Here is a 13,836-nt window from a genome sequence, read left to right as displayed (position 1 = left end):
GTACTGAGTTGAATAGGATCCAAACTGCAGCAGTCTGATTGGTCCTAGAACAATAGGATCCAAATTGCAGCAGTCTGATTAGTCCTAGAACAATAGGATTCAGAATGCAGCAGTCTGATTGGTCCTAGAACAATGCAGCAGTATGATTGGTTGGCAGGAACCACCCAATCCTGCTCCAGATAGAAGTGAATCCACAACCTGATTGGCTTACAGTAGAATTCCGGAATTAGCCAATCATGTGCAGCCCATTGTGTAAATAGTGTATATAAAGCAGATACTGTGAGGGGACTTTCATTCATTCCTCCTCACCACTATGAGCTGAATAAAGAGCATGAAATCACTTTGCGACTCCGAGTATATTTCAAAAATCATAATAAAACATCAAACATTAAAAACCTTCCCTATACAGGGAATGTATAATTACTTATTTCCTTGGTTTGGGTGGTTGTATAATTCCATACCAACTGATGAAAATAGAGACTGGACGTAACAGTCGGGGATTCCTTTACCTTTACGTTTTTAAGGGAAAGTGGGACATTCTGGGATCAAATCAGAAATCTGAACGGCTTCTGTAAATCCGGGTTTGTCCCTGGAAAATAGGGACAGGGTCTGCAGATGCCAAACCCTAACACTGGCCCTACTTCAATATCCTTAGATTAAATATGCTTCTGTCTCCTTCTCCTCATTTTCTTGTGCTTTTCGTAGTTGCACGTACAGCCAGAAATTCAGCAGGTGAGACTTTTACCCATTACTGTCCACCACCTCTGTCCGAATGTCAAAGTCAGGATTCCATTGACCAAGAGACAGCATTAATCCATTTACTGTCACAAATATACAGCTCATCTGTAAGAGGGAGCTGGTGTCACAGTGGCATTGCTGCATAGGACCATCTTGTCACTGATTAACACTTTGCACTGCCCTCTAGTGAGTCGTAGTGGCACTGTGGGCCTATATTTATATCCCAGAGATGGTGCCATCACTCACCCGGGCTTTTCGTTCCATTCCAGATGGCCCTGGGCTCAGTAGCAGTCAAATGCACTGCACTGGCTTCCACTGCATCTGCTCCCCGCGTTCTAGTCCTCCACCCCAGCTTCAGTGGCAAGTGGGTGGAGAGACCTGCTATGGGAATAGCCCAAGAGGAACCCTGAAGGTGGCTTGTTGAGTCCAGGCAAATGATGGCATCAATTTCCTGTGCCAGAAACAGAGCTTGGATGGGGATGACAATACCACCTGCTTTGGGACGGATCCTCTTGGGGCCTACAGAGTAAAAGATCTTGCACAGCAAACCTACTTTTCCAAAAGATTGGGCTTCTAACATTAAAGCAGGCATGGCCAAATTTGGTCCTCCAGCTGTTCAATAGTCAAACAGATTATCTTGGAGGGCAGTCGACTTTGAAGGTTTTTATACAGAGGTTGGATGGCTATCAGTCAGCAGGGCTGGCTCCAAAGGCACCTCAGCTGTTTTGGGACTACAACCCCCATCATCCCTAGCTAACAGGACCAGTGGTCAGGGATGATGGGTATTGTAGTCCCAAAACAGCTGGAGGGCCACGTCTGGCCATGCTTGCATTAAGGAAAAGGAGAGGGATATGCACTGGATAGGTTGGATGACAATGGTTTTGATGCAATGTCATCTATGGTTTCAGGATAGCTATGGAGTCACTCACAGGCGAGCACAGAGATGCCGGCATACAGTTTAAAGTTCCTACTCAACCAAATTGCAATAGGTAAGCCCCCCAGAGCTGAACCTGAAACATTGCCTGCAGCATTTGGAAACCTCAAAGAGGCAAATATAGGTTGCTGCTCCCGACTGAAGGGAACCCAGGAATCGTTGCATTATTATCAATAAAAACAACAACAAAAACCATTTTATTATTTATACCCTGCCCATCTAGCTGAGTGGCTTGCAGCACACATAAAAACATAAAAAAGCATCAAACATTATTTATTTATTTATTTATTTGATTTATATACTGCCTTTCATCATAAGATGTCAGGGAGATCCACAGAATAAAATGCAGGATAAAAACAAATAAATAAGTAAAGCAAAAACAGCAGAACAATAACATCAAAAGCTTCAGTATACAGGGCTGCCTTCAGATCTCTTCTAAAGGTTGTATAGTTATTTATCTCCTAGGTTTGGGGGTCAGTTCATTTACTATCTTGCCCGATGAAGAGTTCTGAGGAACTCTAAACCTTGCACACTATTTTATTTATTTTTAATTTTTTACATTTCAGTGGGCCTAATAAAGGTCCCACAATCCCTATTGTGGGATTGGGGATTTTGTTAATGGGCCAACATGGCTAACTTTGTTTTTCCCGTATAATAATAATAATAAATAATAAAATTCTATTTATATCCCGCCCTCCACAGCCGAAGCCGGGCTCAGAGCGGCTAACAACAGTAAAATGATACAACATTCTAAAATCATTTAATTCTAAAATGATTCCTGGATCAATAACTGGGGCTAAAATCAAAGTAGAAGCAATTAATTCAGAATATGGGGGAAATGCAGAAGAGCAGATTTGGAGTGAATGTGCTGAACACAACAATACAGTGGTACCTCGGGTTAAGAACTTAATTCGTTCTGGATGTCTGTTCTTAACCTGAAACTGTTCTTAACCTGAGGTACCACTTTAACAAATGGGGCCTCCCACTGCCGCCACGCAGTCATTGTACAATTTCTGTTCTCATCCTGAAGCAAAGTTCTTAACCCGAGGTACTATTTCTGGGTTAGCAGAGTCTGTAACCTGAAGCGTCTGTAACCCGAGGTACCACTGTATTTATTTACTGGAGCTCCAATGAAGCTGATGATTTGATATTGGAGCTTCCTGTGTTCTGGGCACTGTCCTCAGCAAAGGCATTTTCAAATGCAGAGAGGAGTGAGTGCCTCAGCTTCTGCCTGAAATCATAACCCATGAAGGCAAACAAGATGGGGTTGAGGCAGCTGTTGATGAAAGCCAAGCAGTATGCCAAACGTTCACCAATAATAAAAAGCTCTGACTGTGATTCCTGGTTTCCTGGTCCTTTCTCGTAGAAAGAGAGGATATGAGAGGGTAGCCAGCAGACAAAAAAGGCCGCAGTCACTGCTGTGATGACCTTGATGGGCTTGTTTGATTGCCTCAACTGCTTCCTCCTCAGTTTCAGAACAACTGCCCCATAGCAAACGACAATGACACTGAAGGGGATGACGAAGGCAAAGATGAATTGACTGATGGTCATTGCTTTGTGAGTGAACTTCTTTTGTTCCTCAATGCTGCCATAATCATAGTCACACCACTTCTTGTCAACTGAATATGGAATCTCTTTGCTGAAATAGAAGCGTGGTGAACATAGCACCAAAGCCAAGATCCAAACTCCGAAGGCTACAATGGAAGCTCGCTGAGGGGTGCGGTGATTATGAGCCCACACCGGCCACAGTGTAGAAATACATCGATCAAGGCTGATGGCCATGAGGAGGTAAATGCTGGCATAAAGGTTGAGGTAGCTAAGGGTGCTTCCGATCTTGCACATCTCTGGGCCAAATGGCCACTTTCCCATCACTATACTGGTAATTATCAGGGGCAGGGAGAAGGTGAATGTGAAATCAGCAATGGCCAAGTTGAGGAACCAGACAGTGTTGACTGTCCTCTTCATACGGAAGCCGGTGATGAAAATGACCAGCCCATTCCCAGTGACCCCCAACAGGAAGATAAGGCTGTAAGCTACTATAGTGAAAATATCCATCCTCCTCACAAGGTCATCATTTGAATTGCTATGATCTGTTGGTTCAGTTGCGCTCATCACTCCTTTCTGTGTCAGATTCTGGTTTACTCCTCTCTCTTTTTTTCTTGCTGAAACAAAATGATAAGAAAATAAGAACTAATGTGCTGGTTCATCTTTCTCATCCTTCTGTTTATCTCAGTAGCCCAGCCAGATGCATGTGGCAGCTCACAAGCAGATAAGGAACTCGCCACGTTACTTGTCCCCAAGAATATGGAATGGAGAAATATCCTGCCTCTAAATATGAGGTCCCCATTTAGCTATTGCTAAATATGAGCAAATCTCTCCATTTGGAGTTTTTCAGTTTCTCATTTTTTTCCTAATCTTAAATTCAGTTCCCCACATTTCCAGATCAATTTGCAATTTAAAAAAAACCAACCCTCATGAAAATACATCAACATTTCTGTACAAATGTATCATAATATACACCTTTCTGCAAAGCAATTTCATTTTGTATGCTTCTCCCTACACGTTTTAATATATACTTTATCTCAGCATATGCATTTTTCAAAAGTATTTGGCTGAAGGAAATGGCGAAGGATAGCTGTGTTCCAGTTCTCTCATTTCAGAATGTTCAAATTATGAAATGAATTCAAATTATGAATGTTCAAATGAGAAATGAATACAATTTCTCCCCATTCTTAGCTGTTGTGCTTAATAACAACTCTCAGCCCCCTTAGCAAAGTGCAGTTCCCAATTCCCAGGAGTCCTTGGGGGAAGCAGATTCAGCCTCAAAGGCCTGTGCCTTTAACACATGCATCCCAGAGAGAAATCTAGCCCATGTAGCTTTCCCAATTTAGAGATGCAATGTTTGTGAAAGATACACCTGATAGATATATCCTGGTCATTTACATGCTAAAGAAGTGAACCCAGTGTTAGGGAAAACTGGACACCCTCCTCTCAAGCTATGTGTGCTTACCTTCTAAGCCAGACGAGTTGTCCTTCAGTCTCTTTGATTTCTTCCTGCAGACTGTTGGAGGAGTTTTCTGGAAGATATTTATATAGGCAGAAAAGGGTTTACTTTCAGAGAGTAACGCCTGCAGGACATTTCAGCGTGTCTGCAAGAAGGAAATTGGATTGGCAGAGAATCCGTTATCAGGAAAAAAAGAGTATTGTGTAAGAGTCCTTTAGTTCCAACTAAAGTACTCTGTGCCCTTCTGGTCTTTCTCCACATCAGTTCAGAAGTTCAAATCAGAATGTTAAAAAACGAAACCTCTCCGCAACTGAACAATTTTTTGAGACAAAAGAAGTCACCTAGTGAGTAGGGGTGGGCTACTCAGGCTGGGCAGCAGGAGTGGCTAGGGTGTGAAATCAATCTTTGAACGAGCCAGACCGTTCACAAAAAACCCAACAATTTTTAGACAAGTGGATTGAAGTTGCCTTGTGATTAGGGGTGGATCACACAAGTTGAGCATCAGAGGCAGCTAAGATGTGTTTGAAGACCAGGTCTCCTAGATCAGTGTTCTTCAACTTTGGGCCCCCAGGCATTGAACTGTCACTCCCAGGGTCCCACACACACAGCCAATGATCAGGGATAGTGGGAGTTGTAGACTAACAATACCAGGGGACCCAAGATTGAAGCTACTCCCTTCACAACTATGGAAAGTGCAGCCTTGAGATGGACAATGGTGGGAGATGAAACAGCACTGAACTCAACCAGGGCAGGGGTTTGCCGGACTACAGCTTCCATCATCTGGTACAGCTGGCTATGCTGGCTGAGGCTGATGGAAGTCGATTATTCCACAGGAATAAAGCATAGAAAAGGTTCAAATGGCCACCCATCTTTGCACATGTGTGGTGGATGGATTGAAAATGTTTTCAGCAGGTGCCAAAGAGATGTCAGTAAGGGGGATGAGTGCATACTCTCCAATGTTTCTCTGATGAAAATAGGGGTGTCCTGTTCTGTAACGATATAAATAGTAATAATTTTACTATTTATACCCCCGCCCATCTGACTGGGTTGCCCTAGCCATTCCGAGCAGCTTCCAACATATATGAAAAATCATAAAACATTAAACCTTAAAAAACTTCCCATACATGGCTGCTTTCAGATAGCTCGGGGGTTGGATAACTCCATACCCTCCATCATTTCTCTGATGGAGAAGGAAAGGCAGGACATTTTGGGATCAAATCAGAAACCAGGATGGCTTCTGTAAATCTGGGAGTGTCCCTGGAAAATAGGGACACTTGGAGGGTCTGCGAGTGTATCTCCCATGGGAGGGAATTCCACAACCAGAGAAATATGATGGTGGGCAGGACTATCAATAGAGCATCCTGAGCATGCTGAAAACTCAATGTAGAATAGATTTGCGGACTTCTTTAATTGTAGGACTCTTGTACCTTTTACAGTTGCATGCGCAGGCAGGAATTCAGCAAGTGTGGCTCTTACTGATCCCCACCCAGCAACTTTGTCAGTTTGAGGGAGTCCACCATCCTGTTCTCTCAGTGCCCAGACAGATGTTTTTGGGAATCCTGCAACCAGGACCTGAGCACAGTAGCAGTGATCCCCACTTGTGATCTCTAACAACTGGTACTCAGAGGCATACTTCCTCCAACATTGGAGTTAGAAAAGAGTCATCATGGCTAGCTAGCCACAGATTTGAAAATGATTTCACTTGCATAATTGTGCAACTCATATTGAGTTAATCAGAATGTGCACAGGCAGATTATTCAGCGAAATAAGTCAGTGGAAAAAAATATGATAAGGATTTCATAAACCCATTTCTTTTCTAATTAATTCAGTAGCATTCTCTCTTCCCAAAGGAAGAGAACACAATTGTTCAGTGTGTTCAAATTTGCCTCTTCTGCATTTTTATCACATTCTGAATGAATTTCCTCTACTTTGATTTCAAGTCTGGTTCTTGGTCCAGGAAGAGGGAGGTGTGTACATGAAAATCAAAGTAAGCCACATTGGCCCATTATGAGAACCCTCCCAAATCCACATTAGAGTAAGACCTTTTGCAGGCCAACCAAAATGTCAGAAAATGATGTGCAAGATTTCTCCAGAACTCTTCATCAGGCTACACAGAGGTGGTGAGAGCAGGGGAAGAAGATGACCGATGTTGAAGCCATAGAAGTGGAATCATGGTCAGGGTGGATGAAGAGAGCTGAAGTCCAGCAGCTTTTGGAGGTTCAGAAACTCACCATCCCTGCTACAGTCTCAATTTAATTGTGATCAAATTAAGTTCTCCTAGGCACAGTGCTCCCAGTGTTGGTTGTAGGGCTGTTGGGATAAAGAAGCTTACAATAGTTGACCCTCCTAGATGGGCCTTTACTCTGGTACAGTACAAAGTAGTATTCTCCATTAGCTTATGCTAGCTATCAATCAATGTTGTTGTGTAATCCCAAATCACAGCATCATCACAGGAAGGAAAAATATTCCTATGTTTCTGTTCTCTCCACAGCATCCAGCATGTTCCCCAACCCATCAAGTCATCATTCCAGAATGCAGGTTTGGTTTGGTTTGGTTTGGTTTGGTTTGGTTTGGTTCTACTTTGATTACAATGAGACAACTGATGTTCCCACACTAGGGCAGAACTACCTGTGGCTCTGGCAGACCCATTTCCCCCCAATATAGGTGCTTGTTGGCAAATCTTTAAAGGATCTGGGAGGGACCTTTCTAGCAGAAAACTGATGGGAGAGCAATCCTGAACCTTTCTTCCTTTTCCGACCACCATTTCACCTTCAATCCAGAAGAACTTCCTTAAACATTAGGAAGAACTTTCTGATGGTAAGAGCTGTTCAACAGTGGAATGGTCTCCCTCAGGTTATGGACTGTCCTCCCTTGGAGGTTTTCAAGCAGAGGTTGGGTGGGCATCTGCTTTGTATGATTTTGTTGAGATTCCTGCATTGCAGGGGGTTGGACTAGATGCCCCTCAGGGTCACTTTCAACACTATAGCTCTGTGATTCTGTGATTCTAGGTTTCCCTTTCAAAGAGGCAATGGAGGAATCCAGTGCCCCCTCCTCACTGCTTCTTTTCTGATGGAACTCATTCACTGAGCCCACTTTCTAAGCATTTGGTTTACTCTTGTAGATTGGTATCTTAGAGGATTTCCTAGAAGATATGTTGACAAGATCAGCCTAACACACAGGAAGTGAGACTGCAAAACACTTGGCAATCAAGACAAGAGCTCAGATGGCCTCAGTGGGTTTTGGAGAGATGCAATCGGGGTTGGGGAGCCTTTGGCCCTTCAGTTGTTGCTGAACTACAACTCCCATCAGCCCCATCAAGCGTAGGCAATGGCCAGAGATTATAGAGTTGTAGTTCAGCAACATCTGCAGGGCCAAAGGTTCCCCACACCAAAGTCTTGCTCGTATCATGTTTCATGTTATATGTAACATTCTGCAGAGTTTGCTACTCCAGCTGCATTTCAGACCCTCCAAGTGCCCCTATTGAAGTTGCCTAGTGATTAGGGGGTGGATCACGCAGGTTGGACACCAGAGGCAGCTAATAATAATAATAATAATAATAATAATAATAATAATAATAATAATAATTTATTATTATTTATATCCCGCCCATCTGGCTGGGCCTCCCCAGCCACTCTGGGCAGCTTCCATAGAAACCAAAAATACACTAAAATATCACATGTTAAAAACTTCCCTGAACAGGGCTGCCTTAAGATGTCTTCTGAATGTCAGGTAGTTGTTTATCGCTTTGACATCTCGTGGGAGGGCGTTCTACAGGACGGGCCCACTCCCGAGAAGGCCCTCTGCCTGGTTCCCTGTAGCTTTGCTTCTCGCAATGAGGGAACTGCCAGAAGGCCCTCGGCGCTGGACCTCAGCGTCCGGGCAGAACGATGGGGGTGGAGACGCTCCTTCAGGTATACTGGACCTGAGGTGTGTTCGGAGACCAGGTCTCCTAGATCAGTGTTCTTCAACTTTGGGTCCCCAGACATTGAACTGTCACTCCCAGGGTCCCCACCCAGCCAATGATCAGGGATGATTGGATTGCTTTTAGCATTAAGGAAAGGGACAGGGATATGCACTGGAAAGGTTGGATGACAATGGTTTTGATGCAATGTCATCTATGCTTTCAGGATAGCTATAGAGTCAATCACAAAGCAAGCATAGAGATGCTGGCACTTCTGCTGCAATCTGCCTCTGATCATTTAACTATAATGGCTAGGAACAATGGATAGATTTGCCCTCTAATTTGTCTTGACAGTTCTGAAGGCATCTCCCAGTTCTCCTTCATATTCTCCTGCATTTACCATCATTCTTTCTTGCCACCAAGAAAGCAGTGCAAATGTGCACAATTAATCTGGCACACCAGATCTGGAGTTTAGAAACTTATCTTCTGATCCATGGCTTCCTTGATGTATTTTCTCATTTCCTCTAGAGAGATGGAAATGGCAGTGCAAAAATGGAACTTTCAAAGCTGCCTTATACCAAGATTTATTATTATTATTTCTAAAATATCTATAATTTTCATTTACATACATAATCCCATCAATGTCTTAATCTGTTTACAGTTTGGTTTTAAATATTCAATAAACCACTTTCATTCCTTTCTAAAAAGTTTGTTGTCTTGATTTCTTCTTCTTCCGGCAAGTTGCCTTATACCAAGATTGGTCTGTCTTGCTCAGAATTGTCTACAAAGTCAATACTGAGACTAAGGAGGAGGAAGGTCAGAAACACCCTCTGGACTTAGTTGTAGGGCAGAAGCCAGGTAGGTGGGAAATGGATGAGGGTGGGGTAGAAGCACCTCAAACCCCCTAATACTTTGGTTCTCAAACTTTTTCTTCTGGGCTACACTTTCAGAATAAAAACCTGTTCTCACCACACCAAATTTTTTATTGATAAGAAATACATTGGAAAACAAAAAGGAACAACTCCTCGCAGTGCTTAATTTGTAACACAGAACACAACTACTTTATAACACGATCATGGGACGTCTGGAAAGAATAAAACAATGCAACTACATGTAAACGTGAGTCATTCCCAAAATATAATGATAAACACATGTACCTTAAGCAGGGCTATTTTTCTAGAAAAAGAAAAATGGCACTGTGTGATCGACAAAATGGAGAATTGGGCATTGCCAGTGAGCCCTCCTATGGTTGTGGGTTTTCAGAATTCTGGTCACAGAAGCTAAGTCCCAACATTACTGGAGGACATGTAGGACTCAGCTTTACAGCTGCAAATAGAACATTTTAAGTGTGTGGTAAAGTGCAATATACAAATGTGACACTAGATGGCGAAAGTGAGCCATGACAAATGCAATGTATTTTTCAAAACGTTTTTTAAAAAAGCATTTTCACAGCGTTTTTCATATGTGTGTAGATTCTACCCTAGATTACATTTACTGGCCTCTTCTTTTTGTAGTGCGCTTAGGACTTTAATATTTGCATTTACAGGCAGAAATTCAGCAGGAGAGGACTTTACCTATTACAGTGGTACCTTGGGTTAAGTACTTAATTCGTTCTGGAGGTATGTTCTTAACCTGAAGCACCACTTTAGCTAATGGGGCCTCCTGCTGCTGCTGTGCCACCAAAGCACAATTTCTGCTCTCATCCTGAAGCAAAGTTCTTAACCTGAAGCACTATTTCTGGGTTAGCGGAGGCTGTAACCTGAAGTGTATGTAACCTGAAGCGTATGTAACCTGAAGCATATGTAACCCAAGGTACCACTGTCCTGTCCACCACCTCTGTCAAATTCCAAGAGCTGGGATTCTGTTGACCAATGGGCAGCATGAATTGGTTTATTAGCACAAAAATACAGTTCCTCTTTAAGAGGGAGCTGGTATCACAGCAGCGTCGCTCTATGAGACAGTCTTGCCACTGTTTAACTGCAGTCACTTTGCAGCATCCTCTACTGATTCATTGTGAAACTGCTGCCTGGTATTTTATCCTCAGAGCTGCTTTATCACTCACCCTGGGTTTTGTTACTTTCCGGGTGGCTCCAGGCTCAGCAGCAACCAAAGAAATTCTGTGTGCTGCCTGCAGCAAGTGGATGGAGAGACCCTCTTTGAAAACAGCACCTGAGGACCCCTCAGGTCCAGGAAAATAGTGCGACCAGCTTCCTGTGCTGGAAACAGAGCCTGGATCAACGGCCAGAACATCACCTGCCTTGGGATGAAAGATTTTGCAGCCTAAAAAAGTAAAGTTCCTACCCAACCAATTGCCAGAAGTCCCCCAGACCTGACCTTGAATTCCTATGCATTGTTGCCTGTAGCAGCTGGAAATCTCAGAGGCAAATGTAGGTTGCTACTCCTGACCAAGTATAGCCTGCTAGTCCAACTCTTTAGAGTCACAATACACTTATTGCTGTTGCTTAGTCATTTAGCTGTGCCCGACTTTTCGTGACCCCATGGACCAGAGCACGCCAGGCACTCCTGTCTTCCACTGCCTCCCGCAGTTTGGTAAGACTCATGTTGGTAGCTTCAAGAACACAGTCCAACCATCTCGTCCTCTGTTCATAGCTGTCAACTTTTCCCTTTTCTTGCGAGGAACCCTATTCAGAATAAGGGAATTTCCCTTAGAAAAAGGAAAACATTGACAGCTATGCCTCTGTCATCCCCTTCTCCTGAGGGGCCCTCCATCTTTCCCAACATCAGGGTTTTTTCCATGGAGTCTTCTCTTCTCATGAGGTGGCCAAAGTATTGGAGCCTCAGATACACTTATTAGGCAGAGATAATGGGAGTTAAACAACATATGAAGGTTCATCAGTTTGGGCTGAAACACAGGATGGGCTTGGACAAAAAAGCAAACATATTTTTCCCAAATCCCCTTGAGCTGGGGAGAAGGAATATCACTTATTTATTCCTTAGTGTTTTTAAACTGCTTAATATTTAAGAACCTCTAAGCGGTATACAAAGATAGGATACCAGCATGATAAATTACCACCATTAAAAGAGAGATCCCCAATAACGGAGAAAAGTCAGAATTCAGGAATAACAATAATAACAAAGAACAACAATAGTAACAATCTTTATTATTATTATTATTATTATTATTATTATTATTATTAATGCGTTTTCACAGACTTAATATACACACCTTACAGTTTCTTTCATTAAATCTTGTATCAAAAGACTTCCGCCTCCATAGAATCATAGAATCATAGAGTTGGAAGAGACCACAAGGGCCATCGAGTCCAACCCCCTGCCAAGCAGGAAACACCAGCAGAGCACTCCTGTCATATGGTTGTCAAGCCTCTGCTTAAAGACCTCCAAAGTAGGAGACTCCACCACACTCCTTGGCAGCAAATTCCACTGTCAAACAGCTCTTACTGTCAGGAAGTTCTTCCTAATGTTTAGGTGGAATCTTCTTTCTTGTAGTTTGGATCCATTGCTCCGTGTCCGCTTCTCCGGAGCAGCAGAAAACAACCTTTCTCCCTCCTCTATGTGACATCCTTTTATATATTTGAACATGGCTATCATATCACCCCTTAACCTCCTCTTCTCCAGGCTAAACATGCCCAGCTCCCTTAGCCGTTCCTCATAAGGCATCGTTTCCAGGCCCTTGACCATTTTGGTTGCCCTCCTCTGGACACGTTCCAGTTTTTCAGTGTCCTTCTTGAATTGTGGTGCCCAGAACTGGACACAGTACTCTAGGTGAGGTCTGACCAGAGCAGAATACAGTGGCACTATTACTTCCCTTGATCTAGAGCTATACTCCTATTGATGCAGCCCAGAATTGCATTGGCTTTATTAGCTGCCGCGTCACACTGTTGGCTCATGTCAAGTTTGTGGTCAACCAAGACTCCTAGATCCTTTTCACATGTACTGCTCTCAAGCCAGGTGTCACCCATCTTGTATTTGTGCCTCTCATTTTTTTTGCCCAAGTGCAATACTTTACATTTCTCCCTGTTAAAATTCATCTTGTTTGTTTTGGCCCAGTTCTCTAATCTGTCAAGGTCGTTTTGAAGTGTGATCCTGTCCTCTGGGGTGTTAGCCACCCCTCCCAGTTTGGTGTCATCTGCAAATTTGATCAGGATGCCCTTGAGTCCATCATCCAAGTCGTTGATAAAGATGTTGAATAAGACCGGGCCCAAGACAGAACCCTGTGGCACCCCACTAGTCACTCTTCTCCAGGATGAAGAGGAACCATTGATGAGCACCCTTTGGGTTCGGTCAGTCAGCCAGTTACAAATCCACTGAGTGGTAGCATAGTCAAGACCGCATTTTACCAGCTTCTTTACAAGAATATCATGGGGCACCTTGTCAAATGCCTTGCTGAAATCAAGGTAGGCTACATCCACTGCGTTCCCTTCATCTACCAGGCTTGTAATTCTGTCAAAAAACGAGATCAGGTTAGTCTGACATGACTTATTTTTCAGAAATCCATGCTGACTATTGGTGATCACAGCATTCCTTTCTAGGTGCTCACAGACTGTTTGCTTAATGATCTGCTCCAGAATCTTCCCTGCTATTGATGTCAGACTGACTGGGCGGTAATTATTTGGGTCCTCTCTTTTCCCCTTTTTGAAAATAGGGACAACATTTGCCCTCCTCCAGTCTGCCGGGACTTCGCCTGTTCTCCAGGAATTCTCAAAGATGACTGCCAGTGGTTCTGAGATCACATCTGCCAGTTCTTTTAATACTCTTGGATGCAGTTCATCTGGCCCTGGAGACTTGAATACATCTAAACTAGCCAAATATTCTTGTACTATCTCCTTAGTTATTCTGGGCTGTGTTTCCTTTGCTGAATCATTTGCTCCAAATTCTTCAGGTCGGGCATTGTTTTCTTTATCGGAGAAGACTGAGGCAAAGAAGGCATTGAGGAGTTCAGCCCTTTCTGTGTCCCCTGTTTGCATTTCACCATCTTCTCCTCTGAGTGACCCCATTGTTTCTTTGTTCTTCCTTTTGCTACGAACATACCACCACCTCCATACACATCCACCTCTCAATGGTTCCTTATTTATTTTGTTTTTTGCTTCGTATCCTTTTCATACCACCCAAATCATTCTGTACATCTACCACACTGCTCATATTTCTAACCTTACTTGGAAATTTATTTATTTGCACCTCTGGACAAATTATTTCTGTTTTGCATCACAGCAAATGGGGCTAAATTGCTACTCTTGGTCCCACCATGAATGCAAACCCTTCCATATACAACCAATATAT

The 13,836-nt window shown here is 43.2% G+C and overlaps 1 protein-coding gene across 1 annotated transcript; it reads right to left on the bottom strand.

The window, feature by feature from the left end:
• Positions 1-2,003: 2,003 nt before the first annotated feature.
• LOC309537231 (N-formyl peptide receptor 2-like) lies at positions 2,004-4,803 on the bottom strand. Its single transcript, XM_082231927.1, has 2 exons — positions 4,683-4,803; positions 2,004-3,834 (listed from the first exon to the last, which is right to left on the bottom strand). Exon 2 carries the CDS (start codon positions 3,782-3,784, stop codon positions 2,789-2,791), a length of 996 nt encoding a protein of 331 aa, XP_082088053.1. The 5' UTR covers positions 3,785-3,834; positions 4,683-4,803; the 3' UTR covers positions 2,004-2,788.
• Between the last annotated feature and the right edge of the window lie 9,033 nt (positions 4,804-13,836).

Source organism: Podarcis vaucheri (assembly GCF_965113315.1).
Source record: "Podarcis vaucheri genome assembly, chromosome: 7".
NCBI lineage: Eukaryota > Metazoa > Chordata > Lepidosauria > Squamata > Lacertidae > Podarcis > Podarcis vaucheri.
This window is presented reverse-complemented; position numbering and strand designations above follow the sequence as displayed.